This window comes from Hoplias malabaricus, chromosome 18 (assembly GCF_029633855.1).
Source record: "Hoplias malabaricus isolate fHopMal1 chromosome 18, fHopMal1.hap1, whole genome shotgun sequence".
Taxonomy (NCBI): Eukaryota; Metazoa; Chordata; class Actinopteri; order Characiformes; family Erythrinidae; genus Hoplias; species Hoplias malabaricus.
Window position 1 is genome coordinate 16291754 of NC_089817.1, and position 24611 is coordinate 16316364.

The following is a 24611-nucleotide window of genomic DNA, read 5'->3' on the forward strand; positions in this document are numbered from 1 at the left end:
AGTACCTTTAGTTAGGGACCATAACTGTACTATATTCTAAAATATTTGTAGATTTTTAAATCGTGTTGATTTGATTCGCCCCGTTTAATCTCCAGGACTTGTATTATGTTCTTTTATTTTTACACAGTTCTATAATGAAACTTCTCCTTCTGGAGGAGAGAATGTAATGTACATCTACAACACAACTGGACTTTAAAACCACTGCTGTACCTTTCGAAGGTACATTTACATTTGAAACTCTAGGAACAACAATGTACCTCCACTGTACCTTTTTTTCTAAAAGAGTACAATATAACGAGTCATTTGAATGATGTGGTATACTGCAGAAAATTCTTGTATTGTACTGCCCTCTTGTGACCATTTTCTAATATGACACGTCCTCTTATTGTTACCAACAAATCATTTGAAAGGAAAGAGGAAGCTTGGACAAGAAAGTTAATTTAGAGAAATGATTACCTGTCTGCAGAGTTAATTTGCTAACATTAATGTGATCCAAAACCAAATTAAAACATTATATACAGCCTACATTTACCTTGATGTAATCATCAAAAGCCCACACCTCTAATATTATGTAACAGTGTATACTCTGTATGTACGAGATATAACACTTCAAATCCACTGGCTCTGTTTAAATCCAAAATTAAAGGTATTAGCACCCTTTTCTGAAAAAGCTCGTTGTCTTTAGTCTCCTAAGAAGATTTTAGAAGTTTAATTTGCATGTTTTCCACCATTTTGGCTACGACAGACATCTCCACAATGAACAAGCAGGTATAAAAACGGCTTTTAGATTGGTTTGATTTGAGAGGAAGCGTCCCCTCCAGGGTGTATTCCCGCCTTGCGCCCGATGATTCCAGGTAGGCTCTGGACCCCCCGCGAAAATTGGATAAGCGGTTACAGATAATGGATGGATGGATGGATTTGAGAGGAAATCTTAGTCTGATTTCCTTACAATACTGGTGACAGGAACCAACTAAACATGTCCAAAACATGCATTCAGGTGTTTTTGTTGCCTGTTATAATAATAATCATACACAAGATAAGATGTAAAATATGCCAATCATTAGAGCTTTACATAGGGCCCACCCCACCCTCTTCCTATCGGCAGCCACACACGTTCTATTGTTCCAATCCTACAGCTACACCCTATGGTTGCTGTGGCCGTTTATGATCCAAACAGCAGCCCATCACATGAGCACCCAAACCACCCACTGCATCACTAGCTCTTCACAGGGGTCATCAGGCACCTCCCCTCATCAGTGTTTCGCTGAATTAGGCCCAGGACACCTCCAGAAGGCTCAAAAGTGAAGTCTGGCATCCCAGACCCACACCCTCCAAGCCAGCTTTACAGTCCTACCTCACCCTTAAGTATTTAAAATGATTAGTGAACATTTTTATTTATTGCATTCCGCATCTTTGTAAAACAGCAGTGACCCTGTTGATGCGTACAGTTAATTCAAATTAAAACTGCAAGTATAAATAAGGAAGATTTATTTTAGGAGAACAATAATAATAGTCCACAAACCTATGAACATACACATTTTCAAAAATGCAAAGGGCAAAAAGTTAAGGAATCTTTACACTTTTTAAAACAGCACATCTCTCTACGCCAAAACGAAAAAAAAAGTATAACTACAGATACAGTAAGTGATTGCAATTCACAACCGGAGCGTTGTCCTCCGTGTTCATGTTAAAAATATACTTTCTTTCTCTTTCTGTAAAATGTTATTTCCACCAAGGTCTAAACAGCTGGCATAAAAAATGTCATAAAAGGTCCAAACTCATCAATGCCTCATATCACATATTATAGTGATTGGAATTGGTCTCATAGACACTCACTGTTACGTCAAAAAACAGCTAAGTGCAGTTCATTACAATACGACAGTGCGCACTGATCGGTGATGTCATACCATACAGTGTCTGTGTTAGGTCAGAGTGGCTTTGCAGTTCAGTAGTACACCAAAAAAGGGGACATTGTGATGGTTTGTGTACCTCTAAGCAAAAAAAGTACTCACATTATTGCAGTGTACAGGGCTGAAAGGTCAGGGCATCACACTGTCTCTAAACGACCTTGACATGAAATTCAAGTACAGCAGGATCAGCAATAATTATTCAAAACATCCCTTCAGTGATTAGGGCAGGGTAATACTGGACTATAAGGTAAACAGTAAAGCCAGTGAGGAACAGCAGAAAAGAAGGAGCGGAAGGAGCTGTTTTTGGGACATGCGAACTAGTAAACAGAGTGTGCAACTTTTGAGGGAATGTATTACAAAGCGTATGCCTCTGTGCAGTGGGCGAAGTCATATGCGTTCCGCCATCAGGCGAGATAAGGCCTGTGCTGATTTTAGCCAGTCTTTAGCCATGGGCCCCTGAATGTCATTGCAGAACACACAGCCCTTGAATATAGTACAAGTGAAAAGCAGTCAAGAAGCAAAAAAAAAAAAAAAAGAGCCATGCTCTTAGCATATTTGCAAAAATAGTCATTCTTTGAAAGGAAGTGTAGCTGCCTACAGGTTATGAGTGCACTTTATGCACTGCACTATGTCAGTGTGTGGACGATCTATAGACAATATGATTGTACAGTAGGTCACCGTGAACATCTATATGACGTTCAGGCTGGGACTAAGGTGAGGGGTGAGGTGCTGTGTCTGTAAGAGTACTCTGTGACATTTTCAGCAGTTTCCAGCTGAATTCATCCATGTATAGGCTCCATGTACTGGTTAGCAATCAAGAACATGTTTGTGTTGTAGGATTGTCTGGACATAGGGGTAGACTTATCACTGAAATTCATGTCTGATTCCAATTGCTTGGGAATTTTGTCCTATTTATTTGCCTGCAGGCAATAAAATGTATGTATTACTTATTTCCTCTTGAAGATCCCACTTGTTAAGTAATAACTGCACTGATGTGTATCACATAGGCTGGTGGATGTGTATACACAGCATTCAAATGCAGGCCTGGCTCGTGTCGTTTACGTCATAAACGCTATCATAACAAGCCAAAATATAAAATAAAATAAATTAATCCTGGTCCACCCTTATCTGCACCCCTGTCTGGAAGTGGTGTCCATACAGTACATCTGATAAAGGCTGATGAAGCTTTTCAGTCCTCTGTAAAGTTTGGGCTTATGGCACACAGATTGAGCTCATTGTTACGAATGTATTTACACTGGCAATGGAGATTCCACAGACATTCTGTCCAAGAATAAGCTTAATCTGTGGCTAGAAAACTGGCTCCTATGTCTGGCCTCCATTCTTTTATAAGCAAAGCCTTCCCACAGCCCTGCTCCTCTCTGCTCAGAAGATGTCATTGTTACAGCCACTGCCGAAATCATCTCTTCGCACCCAGATGACCTCCCGTTCCCTCTCGGCAGCGGCACCCTCCACAGCACACTGCTTACGCAGAGGGGTCAGCCTCAGTGGGCCGTGGGACTTCTCGGGCAGCTTGAGGGAGAGCTTGTCTTCAGAGCCTCCATTCTGAGCACAATCTTCCTCCTTTACGCATCCCTCCTCCTCCTGTTCATCCTCCTCTTCCTCGCCTTCTGCAATAAGGGCCTCGAAAGACTCCTCAAGGCTGGGCTCAGCTGAAGAACCCTTTATGGATTCGCAGTACTCATCATCGTCACTGAGAATGTCTGTCTCCTTCACATCTGTCTGCTGGTTGTACAGCTGCAGGTCAAACTGCTCCTCCACCCAGCGGTCAGTGTCCTGTGTGCTCTGGGGTGGTGAAGGGTTCCTTCGAGGTGGAGAGTCTGTAGAAGCAGTCGAGTCCTGGTTGCAGCCGTTGTCAAAGACCACATCTGTGTCAATGGTGAATCTGTTCCTGATCAGTTTCCTGCGGCCCAGGGTTCGAGGTGGGGCTGAAACTGGAAGAAACACAGAGAGAGAAAGTAAAATAATTTATTTAGACAGTTTGAAAGTATGAAACCATGCTGGGTCCAAACTTAGAGCCAGACATTTGTATTGGCTTACTGGAGAGAGGTAAAAGCCAAGATTTTGAGTGTGTCCTTATGTTGTCCCAAATGAAGTCAGCCAAATATGTTTCATAGTTTTGTGTTTTGTGGGACAGACTAATGAATCTTACACAACACCATTACTATACAAACTGCATGACCTAGTCATCAGACAATTATACCTATGTTATAGACACATGTATGGTTTCAGACATGAATTTATAAGAACTGGAAAAATCACTTATTTTCTAAAATCATTAGCAGCTTTCTTTAAAGGAAAACTAAATGTGATTTGGTATTTTTGCTCCTCGGTTCCCCTAATGTTGCAGAGTGTAATTCAGGTGTACAGAGCTGTCCTGAAACCAAGGGGGAGGGTGGGAGCGAAAGGGGTTGTCTCCTACCCTCCTTCAAAAGTTATAGTGCAGTTTCATGGCATAGCAATGACACAGGCTCTGTTCTTCCTATTATATGTTTGTGGAGCATCACAATGATTCTGAAGCTGTAATTTTAAGGTAAAAACACTACAGTGTTCTTTAAAGCCTAGCGTTAGATAACAGTATGCTGTTTATATTTAAGTAATTTTAAGTTAAAATATATTTCAAGAAGTATTTTTTATGTAGTAAGTGTACTGAAATCAATGTACTAGTATTATACTTGTAAATGTACTACTTCAAAAATAAATGTACTACTATCTAAAACTAGCCCTAACTCTAAACTTTGGATAATGTTGTTGCCCAAATAGAGAATGTCAATGTTTTCAAAGCTCCTCTTCATTTACATAACAGAATATATGAATGTATGTAGTAAAACAGCACCACTTGTGGATGATTTAATACTATTAATACTTTTGGTTTATTTAAGTTCATTTATTTATTCATTGTCTGTAACTGATTATCCAGTTCAGGGTTGCGGTGGGTCTGGAGTCTACCCAGAATCATCGGGCACAAAGCAGGAACACACCCTGGAGGGTGGAGTCACTCACACCCCGTACATATTACTGTCAACTGTTCCACCCCAAACTACAATTACATACTTACATTTTATGTATATTGTAAGAACACTCGATTATATTTTTATAAGTGTATTTGAATCAAAAAATTAAGTTCAAGTATAAAAGTTATATAATATAAGTTAATATAATATAATATAAGTAATATATTATATAAGTTTAAAACAAGTACAATAATATCACACTTGAATAAACTTCTTTTTTGTAAGTGTGAAGAAAAGAGTCACAGCAGAATAGTTTAGTTCAGCTACCTGCTCTGTTCATAGTAGGCCTTGCTCCTTTCAGAGCACAAAGGCGTTTGCCTCCAAAGGGAATGTATTGCTGATTGAGAGGCAAACTCTCCGTCTTCATCAACTGCCGACGCTGTTTATCTCTCAGGACTGAGTGCACAGTCTTCAGGAAGTCCTTCTGACTATCAGGAGAGCTAGAACACAACACAGTCCTGACATGTTTGGCATAAATCTCTGAAACTGTGTTTAAGACAATAAAAAAATTAAAATTAAATATTCTATATAGTCAGCTTTTGAAACTAATTAATATACAAATCTAAATCTTAATATAAACGTACAATGAACATGTCTAAGTGGTTATAGAATATGAATGAGTAAATGTGATACAATCTAAATGTAATTTGTCCAAAATCTTTAATAGCCCACATCTTCAATTCACCTGCAGCAAATTTGGAAGGTCCTCTCTGGTCTACCTTCAGATTCTGATCTCACATGAACAATCTCACACACTGAGGTGCCTTCTGAATCTAGAAAATCACAGAAAAAAACACACCACTTTAATTGCTGTTCATTGGCTTTCTAAATCATCTTTAAACGAGGTCCTAAGGACATTACAAAATGTGCTCTGTGGGTTACAAGGGGCCTCTTCAGGACACAAAGTAAGAGAATCATGCTGAGCAGATAAACATGTAGGCTTCAGGGGCTCTAGGGAGACTGATTATGCTTGAAGAACATTTAAAAACTCATTTGGGGTCAGGGGGAATGTCACTGAACTAGAGAGCATAGGCTTGCTGTGTTAAAAGGCAAGAACATTGACCCTTATGGAGGTCAATTACCGCAATGGCTGTAGATACTCCCGATTCACAGAGAAACATTCATGGCAGTTCAGCCATGACCTCATAAAAATGTCCCATGCTGCCTATGCAAAGCCTTGTGAAGCACAAGTGACCTCTGAAAGGGGTGAAGGCAGAGTGAATGTAAAGGGAATTGTACAAATTTAGAAACACAGCTGGACTAACACACACATGTCTCTGTTGGCACATAGGCTTTTTGGAAACCCATATAGGAAATTTGTTAAGCCTCAGATATCTTGCATTAAATTTACAGTACTCATTGAATACCCAAGGGTCAACATATCTGCTATAGAGGTCCGTAAAGTCCATTTCTCTGGATTTTTGTAAGTGACACATAAAGAAAGTACAAAGAACCTAGGAAATATAACCCTGGGTTTCTTAGTTACGTTTAAACGCTTCTTCTAGGGATATACACAGATCAGCTACAGCATTATAATCACATTATGACAGCTCCAGTGTCCATATAGGAGCACTTTTTAATTCTATAGTTACACACACATCTCCATGTTCTGTTGCCTGCTGTCACCCAGCTCTACAATGGTCAGTACCCCACTGGACCACTAAAGGGCAGGTGTTACTGGGCTTGTAGATCATTCTCAGAGCTGCAGTGACGGTGATGGTGGTGGTGTGTTAGCATGTGTTAGCAGCACGCGTACCAGTACCACACCCTAACACACCATCAACACATAAGTGATGTGTGCTTTGCTCTATGGTGCTCCTGTGAGACAAAGCAGTCAGTGGGCGGTAGTTGTAATGTTATGGCTGATCAGTGTATGTCTATGCAAAAACGCCTATAGGAACTTGTAGTTATACGAACGCAGACAGAAAGAGAGTGAAAGCCACATTTAATAATGACTCACTGGTAGGAGTACGGACTTGAAGAGCATCTGTGGAAATCATGTGTCTGAATCGAAATGGATCTCGTTCATCAAACACCGAAGCTCTGTGAGAGGTTCCCTACAGAGAGAAGAGAAAGAGACAGAGAAATGAGAGTGATCTGGCAGAACAGTTCATTACGTATCCAGCAGAGGCTCTTACAAGTAGGAATCAGGCTTGATAATCAAAAAGTTATTGAAGCTCATTTTCTTATATGGATTCTAATAGTTTATGGCTTATTATTACGTGTGCAAAACTGATACCACTGTGTTTTGCTTTGTTACAAATACTAACTCCAGGTTTTAAGCTCCAAGCTCCAAGATGGATACTGTTGCTGTTTAAATCATGTCCAAATCAAGTACAAATAATAATTTCAAAAGGTAAAACTCTGTCACGTATAGCACCTGAACACCCAAACATGTAAATACACTGAAGCTAGAGTAATTCTTGGATGGGAAATCTGCTGGATGGCTGCTGGAAATGGTGTCTGTGAGGCCAACAGGGGGCGCTGTAATTGTGTGTCTGTGAGTGCAGTGATGAAAGTGAACTGAACAAACGGCTCTATGCTTCAGAAGAGACATAAAAATTTTTTTTGTCTTGATTCAGTTTTCCTTGAAAATAATAGGGTGTTACTCTGAAGTCCAGGCTAATTTGACCACTGTGGTCACTTCTGTCCCCCTAATCATGCCTTCATCTGGCTTAATCAGTCCCTCTTGTCTCCTCTCCACCTAATAGCTGATGTGTGGTGAGTATATTGGTGTGGATTGGCTGCCATCACATCATGCACGTGGATGCGGCATATTGAGGTGACTCCCTCATGTCCCAAAAAATGTTTAGTATCTAAAAAAGTGCTATATGTATATATAATTTAAAAAGAAAAGAATAATGAAGAATGCTTATTGACTGGACATAATTTACACGTGAGTGTTATATACCACATGGTAAGATTAAAAGGTCATTGAAAGGTACAGAGATAAAGGGAACAAATATCTTAAACTCTTTATCTTACAGAATCCAGCAGCTGATACTGTCCATCTTTCAGCATTATGTGTCTTAAAGTACATGTGCCTATCTTACTTAAAATAAGAAACACTGAACATGATTGGTGGCACGGTGGCGCAGCAGGTAGTGTCGCAGTCACACAGTTCCAGGGGCCTGGAGGTTGTGGGTTCTATTCCTGCTCTGGGTGACTGTCTGTGAGGAGTTGGTGTGTTCTCCCCGTGTCCGCGTGGGTTTCCTCCGGGTGCTCCGGTTTCCACCCACAGTCCAAAAAAACACACGTTGGTAGGTGGATTGGCGACTCAAAACTGTCCGTAGGTGTGGGGGATCTCTGAGTTCTGCAGAGTTATGTATAATAAGCTGTTTGCATGATTTGAACGGACTATATGCTTTAGTTACTCCTGAACTAAAGTACTGTAAAAAGTAAAAAAATAAAATCACTTAACTTGACTATAAAGTTAGGACTCATGGACATGTAAAGAGCTGAGATTCTCTTTAATGACAGAACGAGGAGAGAAAGTGGAAGACACATTAAGAGTGATCATGCTGGCAGAGCCACACTCAGCCGCCTCGCTCTCCTTGGATTAGAATGGAAATCTTGTACTTGCTAAAAGCACCAGACAGTCTGTTAATGCATAGAGGGAGAAAGGATGTTGGTAAAAAAGAGCACTCACTATTTTTTTCTTCTGCTTGGAGCAATCTTTGTAGACAAAAACGATAGCTGTCCTGAAAACTGGAGGATGAAAAAGAACAGCAGAAATAAAGGCATTAGGCTTAAATTAGGAAAACCATGTCAAAGTTTATAAGAATTCTCCAGTGCAGATGGCTGACTAAGTAAACCTTGGGGCTCTGTGATTTCTTTGTCTTTTCCTTGGTTTAACATTTAAAGTAGGAAAAGAAAGAAAACTAGTAACCCACATCCGTGGGGCCAGTCAACCATCACGGTCCCACATCTTCCGGCTACTCTTTTATGCTTTCAAATTTTGCTTGTTTGCAAAAAAAAAAAAAAAAAAACATGAAGGTGAGTGACTGCAATATTAATGTGCAGAGTGCCACTGGACAATGTCGCTTCTTTAGGGCCTGAAGATGAGAGTGGAGGGAATGGGGTGATGAATAAGAGACAGGATGCTATTCTGGAAAGCTTTGGCCTACTTTCCATTCTTGCCCACCCAAAACCACACATACATACACCAGCATACTTATACACGTGCTTTCACTTACTGAAGGCAACAAGCTCGGGGTCTTTCTTCCCCTTCATCAGAGATGATGGCGGGTTGATCCAGGCCACAGTAGCATGCAGCAGTAGGTCACCCATAGAGAGATCCGCCACCTGGAGCACAATCAAATATAGAAAAAGCAAAAGTCATCAGAGTATTCTTTTAGTTATGGTTCAAGCCTGCAAACTACTGCTTGTGTGGAAGAAACTATTAAAAAACATACAATAATAAATACTACATGCAGCTTCCTCTCATCTGAAAGAGTCATATACAATGAGAGATGTGTAGAGTATTCTAAATTCACAATCAAGTAGAAGTAGTCAAGGAAACTCAGCTTGTGTAAAAGTACAAATTGTAGTTACATCTACCACTCAGTGAACATTGTACAATGCTAATTTTTAAACCATAAATATGATAAACTTTAAGCAACAGCTGTGAGACTAAACACGAAGTAATACACCAATGAAACATGAATGTAAACAGAATGTAACACTTCAAACTTGGATTCCTTTGCTAATACTTAAAGGCTAAGCACCAGCGATATGAAAGTGTCAAACAAATAAATACAGTGGAATTTGAGTTCCTAATTTGTGTTTATTGATAGTCAGAAATCATGTTATTTCTTACTAATTCAAGGAATAAGGACCGTTGGTCCACCCCCCCCCCACGGTGTTCGGAAACTCTAATAGGCGTCTTGCCTGTGACGTAGATGGTGGACAACAACTCTAGAAGTTGCACTTAATTTAATGCAAAATGACGAAAAGGTGTGTTGTTTTTGGCTGCAATCATTCAATGTACAGTGGGACATCTGCGCACAAATGGCCCAAAGATCCCAAAATATCCAAAAAATTGACTAAATTTGTCAACTTTAAACGGGCACTTTGGAAAGGACCATCCACTCACTCCGTTATCTGTAGCTCATTTCACTGGCGCTTTTCCAACAATATGGGCATGTAAGGAGACCAACGAAATGTGTTCAAGAGCCTCTGTAACATGGAGGTAAACAGGGTAAGTACACTTACTTCGCCTGTTTTAGTTGGTGTTAGTTAACGTTAGCTTGACTTGCTAAACTTGGTGGCTCATTATACTCGGCTACGTATCACTAGTTGCATTACGGAGGTTTATAGTGTCGGATGAATTCGAGTTCGACTTCGATCACATTTACAAGAATAACGGTTTGAGTTTAGCTTATTGCTAGGCTATTGTCATGAATAATGTTGGTTATTTAGCTAGATACTGTCATAACAGTCAGTCATAACGGTGTTTTACCGCGGCGTTGTTCAGCTGTTGTCCACCAGTGACGTCACGGTTGTGTTCAAGAATTTCCGTAGCGTGCTTGGGTTTTTCCATCAATTTAATAAAATTGTCAGTTTAAAGCAAATTAAGCTGCTATTTTCATTTTAATTCATACTTATACATGTCAGTAACTAAAATAATGTGAAATATTCATGGAGGTCCATTAAGTGGTGCTTAGCCTTTAAGAAGCACTAAAGTTGACATTTTCTGGCACCTTTCCTCAAGTATACACTGTTCCCTGGAGTCTTAATGAAATTTCTGTGACATGATTTGATCCAAAAACCACAATACCCTTTTCTCCCTGTCTAAAAAGCCCTACTCAAATACACTTATTTTAGCACCTGTTATTTTAAATGAGGATGAATGATCCTCTGTTTACCCCAACCCAGAAAACCCAGCAGTGAGAAATGAATGAGCAGAAGCTGTTCCTTTTAGTCATCTTTGCTTGGTTCTCTTCGTTCTCCGTTCATTTTTTTTTCACAGTTTTTGCTCAGTGCTTATATTTCTCCGGACTTGTTTGATCTGTTTAGACTTTTTTGTGCTCTTACATAAACAAGGTTCCAGTGACATTATTTGGAGACACGTAGATGAGGGCTAAGTCTCTCTGCACTTAACGTGAGGAGAAGAGCAAAATCAGATTGGCTTTTCTTTAAATCTCATGTTTTGCCACAAAAAAGGAAAAAAAAAAGTCAAGCGAAATTGCTAAGATACAACAAAAAATATATAAAAATAAGATTGGCAGCAGATGTTTGACCTCTTTCTTGTCTGCACTCTGCTCACTGATCAGCTGGTCAAACACAGCTCCATATTCCTCATGGATCTTCTGCATCTCGTTGATGTGGCTCGCCACTTTATTCATGGCCTTTATCGCAACTGCACAGAGTAAAAGATGTAAGAACATTAGTTATATGGTGCATTAGCACATCAAGTCCACAATAACAGTTAAGTAAGTAATATGAAAGGCCAAATTTGACTGATACGATATAATTTATTTGTCTGGAAATTATGAACACATTTGAATCAAGTACATCGTTATTTGTCTTAGCGCCAACTCCTAAAATAAAGACAAAGTTTCACTGATTTACTGTATACCACCCACTGTGGAGCATTGTGTAAAACAAGTAAATTAATCTGTTAGTGAGTGAAGTGCTTTGCATTTAAAAATGCTGTACTTGATTCCAAGTACTGTGCCCCATACCATTGAGATGGTAGTGCTCCTCGCTGTCTGGGTCAGTGAGGCAGTAGAGCTCTCTCAACAGGAGAGGGTATTTTAGGACCCTCTGAATGGGCTTGATCAGGTATGATTCCAGAGTGGAGGAGTGCTGCTGCCTGGGGTTCCTCTCAGCCAGAAATGCCTTAAACTCCGGATCAGTCTTAGCTGCATTTACATATTGAGAGACAGAGGGGGACACAAAATGTTGGAAATGTCAGATGCAAAAAACAAGCCCATCAAATGCCTGCTCTTATCCTGAGTGGTGCCATTATCCCTGATTTACTGACGTTCATAGAAAGCTAAATGCAAGGTAACACAGCAGGGCCTTGTTTCTTCTTTTTTTCTTTTCTTTTTTCTTTTAAATAAAGAAACCCATAAATTCCTCAACAGCTTAGGGGCTCACCTCACGCTTCTAACAGTAAATGCTCTGGTGCTTTGTGCTCTGCATTAAACAGTTACCCTTTCAATTTCAGCAAAACCTACAGCAGAGCCCAGCAGGGCTGAATGGCTGGCTGAACAGTCTATACTTTTCCTTTACTCCACTCCATCTTTCCTATTCACTGTAATTCATATCCTGCTAAGCCTCATGAAAAAGTGCCGCCACGAACAAAACGGCCTTGGGAAATGGCACAAGCACAGAGAGGCAGAACAAAGCCCACTCTGGATCTCTGTGGAATAGGAGCTGTGCAATATTAGAGTAACTCTTTGTGTTGTTTTCAAGAAACCTGCAGGAAAACAATAACTTCAACAAAACTTTCTCCCTTTTTTCTCTTCAAGAGAACAAGAATAACAAATGGGGTTCACAATACTTTGGGCCATCAAGTGTGAACGTGAAATCAGGCTCACTATGAAGAATGCATTTTCTCTCTAATCTTCTTGAAAGGAGCATTGAAAGGTGACTTTACCTTTGGTGAGAACTTTGGGGACCTTTGTATGGCTGGCACAGAAAGCACTGTAAATCTTGAAGCGGTCTGCATAGTAGAGGAAGGATCCACCGAGAGAGAAAAGCACTTTCTGTGGACCAAAACAGGAGGCAGAGAATGAAGACAAAGGACACCAAATATGATAACCAACTATTTATATAACTGCATCAGTGAGGACTATTTAAGATTAAGTACCATCTGAGAGTCTGCCATAGAGATAAGCTCTGATATGTTTCGAGTACTACTGAGAATATTTAATGAATGCAGAATATCACTGGAAACTGTTAATTATGTCTCAGTGAGAAAGATTTGATAAGGGTGCATTTGACAGCCATTGCGTAATGATACCTTGATAATAGTAACACTAAGAAGCATTTAATTATGTTCTACTGATAATAAATTGACAATAATACCTTAAACTGATCCACTCTCTCAAGCTTGTCTAAATCTGAAACCAGCCTTGTTCCATCTTCCAGAGTCTTCAGAAACTCCACCTGGAATTCCACCATCTCCGGTAAGTTCCCGAAGAGAACGTCCAGCTGCAAATGAACAAAACAAGGACTCTGCACATAACAAAACTTTACACAAATATTCATGGACAAATGTTTAATCAGGCAATACAGACAAATCAGTAATACACATCAGTCACAATCCCACGAGTTCATGACATGTACATTCTCAGAAAAAAAAGGTACAGTAGAGGTACATTATTGTCACTAAATACACAAGTAGTGTACACTACTATTTAGTGGACCTTTATATGTAGCGTAAATACATTCTCTTCCCAAGAAGAAGGTGGATATTTGTAACATTTCATTAAAGTCCTGGAGATGAAAGGGTAAATATAAAAATAGATAAATAATTAACAGAATTTTAATATTTACAATTATAATCGAAATAGCTTAAGATCAGTTATGTTTTCTAATTAAAGGTACAGAATATGCACCCTTAAGGGGGACCATAACTTTGACAGCAGTAGGTCTCACCCCAGTGACAGTTTTTCTGTTACATTTCCATTTCCCATTGTTAATTTACACTTTTCTCTACTTTCTGTATCTTTTTTAACCAAATAAATGGTCCAAATACAAGCTATATTTTTAGCATTAGCCAACAACAGCCTTGGCATAAGTCCTGTGGAACTGGCACGAGTCAGATCATACATGTTTTACAGAACTTAATCATGTGACATATTTGGAACCCACCTCATCTTGGGAGAGGAAGTTTTCCTTCTGCAGAGGTGTTAGGTATCTCTCTATCAGACAGTTCAAATCCTGTGGTGAGACAGAGAGAGAGAGAGAGAGAGAGAGAGAGACCCAGAAAATGAAAAGGGTTTAAATAAAGAGAGGAAAAACAGGGCTTTGGGCATGAGCAGGTATTTTAAAGGCGACACCACATTATCAGTAATTAGGATGCGACTATAAGTCTTTGCCTGAAGTCACAACAGAAGCTATTTAGTGTTAGTAAGTCATTAGCTAAGGTGATTAAAGGGAAAGTAGTTAACCAGTCAGACAGCTTTAGGCTGAAATACAAACGCTTTGTCCTTTTTTTTGGGGTCATTTACTGCATGCATGCTGCAAATGGCTCTTTATTTAACACAGCCAATCAACCTACCAGTGTGTTTTTGGACTCTGGGTAGAAACAGGAGCACCCAGAGGAAACCCATATAGACACAGGGAGAACACATCAAATGTCAACAGCAGTCAACAGGACCCTGAGATCCTGGAGCAGTGTATCAGTGATACTACCTGCAGTCCCACCATTTTTCACAGGGTAAACAATCAAAACTATTAACTTATTAACTGGACTGGCTGCACCTGTAGCCTATTAAAAAACCTGTCCAATAATAATAACTAATAAATAATCCATGAACCATTTAATTTATTTTTTTTACAAATTTGTCACTGGTCTGCCATTGGTAATATTCTACTTGTACATAAAATTGTTGGTGTTGTGTATTTTCTGAGGATATACCAAATATATATGGTGTTATTTTGGAAAATATAGTTCACAGTCTGACAGTATTATTTTTATTTATTTATTTATGTTTGCAGAATTTAGCACATTAGGACTATATTATTTTATTTATTTTATTATTTATTTATATCAGTCTAACAATGCACCTGCATACACTACAGACGTATGCTGAAATCCACATTCCAGCACAGACTGACCTTAACATAGGTTCTCTCAGTGTCCACCAGTTCACTGATGACCTTGCGGAGTTTGTCCGCGTCTGACAACTGACGTTGGGTGGAGGGTGCTGGCACCGGGGAGATGGGACTGGGCATGCATGAGGATGAGGATGAGGAGGAAGACGAGGAAGAGGGCAGAGTCTCTGAGGGATTCATGTCATGAAGGTTGCGGCAGAAAGCTGTCACTTGTTCCGTACTCTGCAAAAAAGAGAATAATTTTAATGCATAAAGGACATTTATCTACGACTCAGATGCAGATTAACCCTAAACACAAACTTTAAAATATTTCCCAATACCATGCTTTAAAAACATTGTTAGAGTTCACGTGTCTAAAGTTTAATTTCTTTCCTAATTTAATTAATTAAAGAAACCACATTGTTATTATTTGGAAATGTTGCCGATACAAAAAACAGAACACCATATTTAATAAATAATAACATTAAATATACATATATGATAAGTCTGAGTTTTAAATGCTATTAGCAAATCCAGTACCTCAAAGATTGATCGAACAGGTAAACAAAACTGTACCAATATATCACAAGAAGTCAGAACCAGTGTTGAGACATGGACACACTGCCAAGATGTTGCAGAGGAACAGATCAGCACTTGTCTTGTTTTAGTTTCCAATGACACACCCTTTTCACAACACTTTCTTTAAGTTGGCCCGCCTCTCGCTTCTGCATTTTAGACACTGTTGATATGATATAGTCCATAAAAGTCTGTTTTCAATAACTATAAAGGATACTGTTACATTTAGAGGTATAAGGAAATGTATTCATCAAATATCTGTAAAGCACATATACAGATCTTTTACATTTAATTTTTAAACTTAATATGATGGTCATACTAAAGTTGACCTGATTGTAGTTTTTTTTTAGACCAGTACTATCTCTATCACACTCTGGAACCCTTAGCAACTATTTCTGCCTTTAAAATCTCCCTGTAAAAGTTTCTGTTCAGGTCACGATGGGTCTGGCGCTTACATGGAATCATTGGGTGTAATATAGGAACACACCATAGACAAGGCACCAGTCCAGCACACAGGGCATCACACACTCACTCAAACTCACACCTGTGGTCACTTTTATATATTTCCAACCTCCCTAATAACATGTGAAGAAACCCACACAAACACAGGGGGATTACACTAAACTCGTCACAGACAGTGACTCCAGGTGGGGATAGAATTCAGGTATCGTTTATTTTGATAGTCATTCACAAGATCGACCAAAGCTGAAGAAAATGTTCACGTTCACATATTTATTATATTTCTGTAGCCTTTTATTGTTATTCAAATGAAAAAATTTAGTAACAAACTGAGAAACAATCAGAATTTTATTCTGAATATGTGAACATGCTCACTCAGAACCAATCACAGTGCATTCAAAAATAAAGGCAGCTTGGTACTTCTTTTATGCAGTGATAGATAATATTTAGTTCAGTTCGCACAATGCTATTTTATTATTATTATTGTGAAGAGTCAATTCTTGCCTGGCAGCAAAGCAATTTTCATTGACAAGCCATGAAACACGCCAGTGGTGTCCGTCACTTTCGTATTCCGGCCACGATTCTGACAAGAATCCAGATGCAATCACGCCTTTTTGTCAATCATTACATTAACACATCGACCGAGACATTCACTGCACTGTACCACCTCTTCTCAATCTCTGAACCCCATTGCACAGCTGGCAAGTATTTATAGCCTGATCATCATTATGTGGTGCCATCTGCAGTATCCTGAAATTACTAAAACTGTAAACATGCAAAGTGACCAATTTTTTGTCCAGGGAGCTCATATGCACAATAGCACACTTGACTTTCATATCACACAGTAGGCTCTGATTACTCAAGCTAAGACCGTTTAAATTTTACATACACACAGCTCATAGATACAAAGGGGGCAGTTTAAGGACTAAATGAGTATGAATCTCGAAAAGTACAGTGCATGACCAAAGGTTTGATACGCCTTCTCTTGATTGATTTCCACTACTTACAAGGTGCTTCCCTCTCTGACACATTTATTCAACTATCCACACACATTGTGAATTATCTCCTTAGAAAAACAGCCAATATTCTAGGCCTGTCCTGAATATATCCTTTTTAGGGTTTCAGATCTTCGGCTGTAATATTCTGAGAATATTTTAAATGTTTAAAAATCCAGGAGCTCTGCTGCTCAAATTGTGACTCTGTTAACTAAAGCCACAGGGGCAACCCAGAGCCAACCAGAGGTGGTTTATTTACAGGTATGAAGCTGATAAAATATTGATGAGCCTGGTGGTGTGGAGTGTTACTTTTATTGACACCATTAAACATCTGAATCTTAAAATTAACCGAATACCTACCTACAAAAATAAGAATAGTCGAATATTCTGAGCCAATAATACAATAAAATACAATGAAATAGGATGGGGAAAGGAATGAGAAGCAAACTACCCTAGAGCGGTAGAAAGCCCTAGGCAATGAACTGTAGAAAACAGAGAAATTGCACTCATTTCAGGTGATCGAACTTCATCTAATACCTCTGAGATGAGATGAAGAGGTGTTTGAGAGTTAATCATCCAAAACCAAGACCTGGCTTTACCAATAATTATGTGACTGAATGCAATCAGCTCCTCACAGCAATTTTCCTATATCTATTATAAAGCTTTCCCAGAGGAGTAGAGGCTGATACTGCAGTAGGGGATGGATACACTCCATATTGATGACCTTGAGTTTAGAAAAAGCATTGGTAGCTCCACAGCAGGTGTCTACAAATTTAAGCTTCCAGTGGTACATTAAAGGGTTAAGGGATAGTGATAATGGCCTGTGCATGTTATTTACAGATGGAGGATCAGGGAAACGAAATGTGGACAAGCAGGTTTTTCTGGCCACACACACACACACATACACTCTATCAAACTCTTCCCCACACACACTCGGACACACAAACCCTGCAAACTTAATTACAAGTCTAATGCACAAAACTTCCCCCACAGTGGCAGAATAGGAACAAGAAGCTGAGGAGCTAAAAATACAAGCTCTAGCTCAACATCCACTGAAACGGCCCTGGTGCTGTATGATACAACACCCAGTCCCACACATCAGGCAAAAGAAAAATAGCCAGAGCTCTGTGATTGATGGTCATGGAACACTTTCTATGGGGTATGTGTAAACAGAAATGCAATTTCACCATCCTAACTGGAATATAGGACACAGACCCAGCATTCTCTGCTGGGATCAGCCAGGATAAATGGATTAAATGAGGTATCTGGAGTATTTCACAGTCACATATATAATACACACATGCGTGTGCCCACACAAGCTGTACAGTAAAGATAAGGCAAGCCAAGCATTAGGCATATATATAAAAAAGCAGAAAATTAACTTTCAGAAAACAGAGGTGTAAAGTGTAATCCTTGTGTCTAATATGCAAAACAAACTTGCAAGAAGCAGAAGAGAGTGCTCCAGCGTCTGTTCCGTTCCCGTGTTTATTCTCTGGCCTCTGCTACTGTCCAGCTGCTGTTCTCTGGGAAATGTAACCCAGAGCCAATTTTCCATCACAGGACTCCAACCAGATCCTCCAGAGAGTGTTGATCTTTTTTGCATCCTTCAAAAAGTGTGCCTAACTGGCATGTACACATAACTACACAACAGCTTCAACTCTACGCAGGCTTTACACTACATTGAGGAACATTGCATGAGGAGTTGAATGCATTCAGCCACATGCATTTTTGTGAGGTCAGGGACAGATCTTAATCTTATGTAGGAAGAAAGATTTTGCTTATTCGCACTTTTTGTCCTTATTCTAATGCAGTGACGCTGACCTACTGGAGTTTTTAAAGCCCTCACTGCTGGACTGAGAACCAACCACCAACCAAAAATATACAGCTAACAGCGTCCTGTGTTTACTGATGAACTACCAGAGGATGACCAAGACAAACTGTGCTCCAACAGATGAGCTGCTGTCTCTCACTTTATGCCTACAAGGTAGACAAACAAGGACGTCTAACAGAGTGGATAACACAATGCATGTGGGCTGTTGGTGTTCTCCTGCAAATGTGTTGAGCTATCCATTGGGTTTGCGTTAGCAGCAGTGTACAAAAAGCTGCAGAAGCTGCTTTAATGTTTCTTCACTGGCATTTCCACAGATTAGCTAGGACACCACAAATCAAGCCAAGATGATAGCGGCTAGCTTTTGCTTCTTAGCACTGTGCAATTTGTGGTGTTTTAGCTAATGGGTGGAAACAGCAGTGATTAATTTGAGGAATAAAATTTGTTAAAAAAATATTTTTTAAATAAAAGGAACAAATTTTAAAATTGCATATATTTTCCCTGTATCTTTTAGAGCAAAGGATTTGCAAATGATTTAATGTATTGGGCAAAAAATTATAAACATAATATAAACCATGCCATAATCTTAGCAAAAGGCATTTCTCCAGTATGTTAAATTCTGCAAATAACTGTAGGTTACTTGTGAGCTTATTTTAACATTAGCTAAGCATTTCATTTGACCTGGATTGCCCAAAATCTTTGACTGTATTTGACTGTACATTTGAATAATGTTTTTTTTTTTTTTTTAAAAAAAGAGATCTAACTCTTAGTCTCTAAAGATTAAATGTATTTTGCTTGGAATAACTTCATCATCAATCAATCGTAAAACAGAGCTGAATATCGTGTATGATGATAAAATCAAAACCTGTGTTTGTGCCGTATTGCTATTGTGATTTGGCCAGATTTTTGCCATGCTGTCCAGTCTTTACATCATCCCCATTACTGCAGAGGTGGAACAGATCCAGCAAGGCAGGAAATGGACAGATATGGCCTCCACCCTGACTAATACAGAGAGACACACTGACAGCCCTGCCAGCTTCTCCTAATCTGATTGGAAGGCCACTGAGGAGCTGGGGCATAAGCAAATGACAGACTGATGGACACACAAAGCAATGAATTACAGCAAATTACTTATAACTGGACGAATTCATATCATTGCACAGAGAAAAAGAGATTGTGCCTTTAAAAATAACCAGTACAATACGAAAGAGTAGAAATTCAGATTAAAAACAGTTCAGAATCACCACAAGTGAGGTTATGTAACAATATTAATGGCACACACACTCAAATTCCATGTACTCACACAAAAACAGACACGCACACACATGCGCGTGCACACACACACACACACACACACACACACACACACACACAGAGCGAGGTGCAGGTAGCCTCACCAGTTGCAGCATGTCATAGATGGATTCAGAGGAGCACTTGGAGCTCCTGTTCTTCCACAGTACGGGCATGCTGACCCCCACAATGGACACAGAAGTCACAGAAGAGGGTGACCTCTGAAGGAAAGGCCAAGCCTCACTCACTCCACCTTAGGCTTATCTCCTCCACTGAGCCGATATGAGTGTGAGAACCGAGGTGTTTGAGAGCGAGAACGCTTCTGTTCTTTTCTGTTCCCTACAGTACTACCCTGCTCTATCAGCTCTAGCTTACCCCTCCTTTTCCTCCCTGCTCTTACTTCCCTCTCTCTCTCTCTCTCTCTCTCTCTCTCTCTCTCTCTCTTGTTCTGTTCTCCAGGAGGAGGTTGGACAGAGAGAACAGAGCTCTGGCGGAAGTGGTTCAGAGAGAGAGAGAGAGAGAGAGAGAGAGAGAATAATAACAATAATAATCCCATCTGCAGCAGGATGAGAGACAGAAGGGGAGGGGCAGGGGCTGGAGAGAGAAGCTCATCAAACGGCAAAGTCACTCGCCCCCTCTCACTATACCATAACACCACTGCAGCATCTAAGAACAACTGCCCGACTGCAGTGCTGCGTGTTGATGTACTTTTACACTGACCTGGGTTTATCTTAGTGCAAACCCATGCTCTGAAGCCTCAATCGGGGGGAAAAAGGTGTGCAAACAACCTGTCTAACTCCTCCTTCCAAGGAGGGTGCTGGGAGGTGCAGATAAATTTTGTGGAACAGCTCAGGGTTAAAATAAATTAATTTACAAAGTGTTTACATAACTTATAATTGCTTATAATAGAGCAATAATGTATCATGTTATCTTCATAATGCAATACAAGACTGTAAAAGCTTTCAAACAAACCCTATACATTAGTAACACTTGAAACTGAGTTAAAAGTTACTCAAATATCAGCAAATGTTCATTCATTCACTGTCTGAAAACTCTTATCCAGTTCAGGGTCGCGGTGGCACCGGAACCTACCTGGAATCACTGGGTGCACGTTGGGAACACACCCTGGAGGGGGCGCCAGTCCTTTGCAGGGTGACGCACTCACACATTCTGTGTGTGAGACTGTGGGAGGAAACCCATGTGGACACGGGGAGAACACACCAAACTCCTCACAGACAGTCACCCGGCGCAGGACTTAAACTTACAATCTCCAGGTCCCTGGAGATGTGTGACTGCGACACTACCAGCTGCACCACTGTGCCACCCATCAGAAAATATGTCATTTTTAATTTAAATAGTATTGTGAACTCAGTATTGTGAATCTAATTGCAAGAGTGTATTGTTAAATACCTACCACAAATTATGCTGCATTATGTTGCAGATAGTGTCTTGTTTGTAAACTAGAAGATGTATTATGAGCAAAATTAAGCAGTCAATGCCACAGCTGAGCATTTCCACTTTAACAGCACAGTAAAAGACAGCCTCAAACAGGCAAACTCAGATAGCCAGGGTTACTTATATCATAAACCTAAAGAGAAACATCTCGCCAGATTAAGGGGCAGGACTGTCAAGTTGCCGCTGACACAGAGTGATACATAATTCTGTCAATGTACAGCCCCAGAAAACACACATCCAGAGCATTTTCCTGTTTTTATTTCTTTTTATTTCCCGGTTTGCTTTCCAAATTAGAAATTAAATAACAGGTCATGTCCTATTTCAAAAAGAAAAGGCTCTCAACCCATCTGATTCCCTGGTCCTTGAACAGCACACCACTGAGAGTAATAGAACATGATGCAAATGACCCTGGTCCAGCTGCACTGCACAAGAACATTTTATTTGAGGTTCTGTGCTCACTCAGGAGCTTCTTTATTTCAACATGCCCATAGATGCTATGCTGATTTTCACTGAAGAACCTACTATTCTTGGTTCCAGCTGGACAAAAAAAAATGTTTCTTGTTCAGGAACCAATTAATTTTGTTGGAAATGAGCCAAACTTTTCCAAACTGAGCCAGTTCCAGGTTGGTGGAAAAGGGCTAGCAGAGTCAAATCCTATGGTCATAATTCAAATGTTATAAATGTTCTCACAAAAAAACAACAACATTTCTGACTGCTTCTGGAACACCTGTAGAAGGCAGCAACTAGTAATGTTTGTTTATTTGAGCTCAAGATGTGATAATTTTAAAGCGGTCTCAACCAATCAGGCCAAGTTTTGTTTGTACTTACCTAATTAATAGCCACACATCACACATAAACATATAATTGTTAGACAAATATCACAATTATTTGTATGGCAGTTAATAATGATGATGCATATATTATGATAATTAAAAGCCTATAATGCGTAACGACTCCAGATGATCTACAGTGCACACCTGTGAAATAAATGGACTTAAAGTGGTCAGTGGGGGGGGGGGGGGTACATGATATGTATTTCTAATTAAATGGGCAGTCTGCATATATGGCTTATATAAGACATTGAATGCCAGGTCTATTTAAACTGAACCTCCAGGTCTGTTATCTACCATAGCGTTACCCACATGTACATCAAGAGAAAATCTGGTATTCCGTGTAACACAATGCAGAAATAAAGTCATGCATTGCACTGAAAGACCAACACAACCCCCTTAGATGTTTCAGGAGCGGTTATATAACCGAATTAGTCAGAAGTAGAGACTTCAGGTCATAACTGACACCACAGATAATATGAATTAGGACTGCAGCAGCAGTACACAGTCGGAACAACCCCAGCACTGTAATTAAAAGAGTACTTGCACACCCAAAACCAGAACCAATGTTCAACCAAATTTCCCAACAAGCGAGCTAGAACCAAAGACTGAGTAGCTAGAACCAAAGACTGAGTAGCTAGAACCAAAGCAGAACAGGCATTATATTTAAAGTCATTATTTAAAGAGACATAAGACAACAGCGGAAAACCTTTGACGCTCCTCAACCCTTGAGCTTAAGAGGCTGCCTTTAAAGGCAACATTTAAACACTGTACACGCTTGAAGAGGCATTAAGTCACAAAATCAATGATAAACAGCACAACATCATAAAGTGAACTAATCATACCTCCATCCATGCATGCAGATCCATGGTTAGAGTAATAAACTGAAGAGAAGAAAAACAGACCCAGGAGCAAAGGAGAGGAGGTGAAACCGAGAGAAGGAGGGGAGAGAGAGGGAGTGTGAGAGAAAGAGAGAAAGCAAGTCCAAACCTGCTCACAAACTCTCTCCCACAGCCAAAGGAATCTCTGGTAGGACACAGTGAGCTTGGAACACCTTAAACAACACCCACCCACCCTACACACACACACACACACACGTCCCTTCTTCATTTGCTTAAGGAAACCCCTGTGCCCTCATCTTGTCAGAACAGTGACTCATGGGACAGGAAGGCAAATGTTTCCTTCCCCAGAGAGCAGAGTCATCCTTTTATCAGCCAGCCCTTCAAATAAACCCTCAGCAGCCTTTAAACACTAAGAAAAGGATACCTTCAATTTACTACCTTCACATCAGTGCTTGGGTTCCACATGGAGTTATTATATTCCACCAGGCTAAGTTTTGCCTCTTGCTTTTATTTACTTTTCTGAATGAGTAGGTTTGTAGTCTTAGTTTGGCTTTCATTGGTTGGTCTATTTACACCATAGGTCCAGGGGGCGAAGCTCCTTAGAATCAGTGCATTCAGCCACTGTGTGCATGTTTTATGAACACGAGTGTTTAACCGTGCACACACAGCTTGTATAGTCTCCATAGAAATCCATGAAATAAAATAAAATAGGATGGGAGTGGGAAGATCACTATGCTCAATGCCAAGCATGGGCTAGCGGTACAGAGCCATCCCCCCCAAGCTTTAGTTCTTTGCAGTGATGGAACTCTAATCTAATCTAATGCCTTTGAGATGAGTCAGACTTAGGTATGTGATTTAGAACTAATCATTGCATATCAGTAGCTGAATGCTTTTGAATGCAGACAGAAATGTTCCATCTAGTGTAAAGCCTTCCTGGAAGTGAGGCTGTTATTCTAATAAAGGAGGATCAAAGTATCTGTTAATACATTTAATGTCATAAGAAATATTGGATCCGCACAACATGCCACAGTGTATCAGGTGTGTCTGTACCTATGTCTGCATCTGTAGGTACAGATTGTGGTCCTGTTTAAAATATCTTGTCATAAAAACTCGTTATATCATCGCTGTCCAAAGAAATAACTTTGTAGGAGAAGGAAAAAAAAGGTGTTAATTTTCACTGGAAGTCAATGTAAAAAAAGTTTTGTATTTTTTCCATTGAACCATTCATCATGACATCTGCTGTGTTCAAATGTAAACTACAAATCCACAAAGATGGAGATACCGGTTTTTCTTTGTGCCGTGACAATATGGAGTATGGAATAAGGGCGGCACGGGGACGCAGCAGGTAGTGTCACAGTCACACAGCTCCGCTGACCTAGAGGTTGTGGGTTCAAGTCCCACTTTAGGTGGCTTTCTGTGAGGAGTTACAGAAAATAAATGAATATAGAATAGTATGATTGGGATTTGTGAATGGTGGTCTTCAACATAGGATGCCATTTAAGGCTCCCACATTCTGAAACGGCCTGTCTACTGTACATACATCCTCTTGTGCAGTACTACAGGTACATGGCGTTATACTACACTTATTAGGCTCCTAACAGTGAGGTTAACAATCTGTACGGC

The 24611-nt window shown here is 39.9% G+C and overlaps 1 protein-coding gene across 3 annotated transcripts in view; it reads right to left on the reverse strand.

The window, feature by feature from the left end:
• Window positions 1-1497: 1497 nt before the first annotated feature.
• Window positions 1498-24611, reverse strand: part of tiam1a (TIAM Rac1 associated GEF 1a) — a 116450-nt gene continuing 93336 nt past the window's right edge. For 2 of the 3 annotated variants that reach the window (XM_066651043.1, XM_066651044.1), the window contains exons 16-27: window positions 14738-14956; window positions 13769-13837; window positions 12980-13105; window positions 12549-12657; window positions 11629-11808; window positions 11185-11303; window positions 9139-9247; window positions 8592-8650; window positions 6903-6999; window positions 5628-5715; window positions 5210-5382; window positions 1498-3862 (exon numbers count right to left, since the gene is read on the reverse strand). In XM_066651043.1, coding sequence (XP_066507140.1) covers window positions 3294-3862; window positions 5210-5382; window positions 5628-5715; window positions 6903-6999; window positions 8592-8650; window positions 9139-9247; window positions 11185-11303; window positions 11629-11808; window positions 12549-12657; window positions 12980-13105; window positions 13769-13837; window positions 14738-14956 — 1917 coding nt within the window. In that variant the 3' untranslated portion in view covers window positions 1498-3293. Of the gene's footprint in view, window positions 3863-5209; window positions 5383-5627; window positions 5716-6902; window positions 7000-8591; window positions 8651-9138; window positions 9248-11184; window positions 11304-11628; window positions 11809-12548; window positions 12658-12979; window positions 13106-13768; window positions 13838-14737; window positions 14957-22991; window positions 23090-24611 lie in introns of those variants that run through there. The other variant, XM_066651045.1, reaches the window with a different exon arrangement.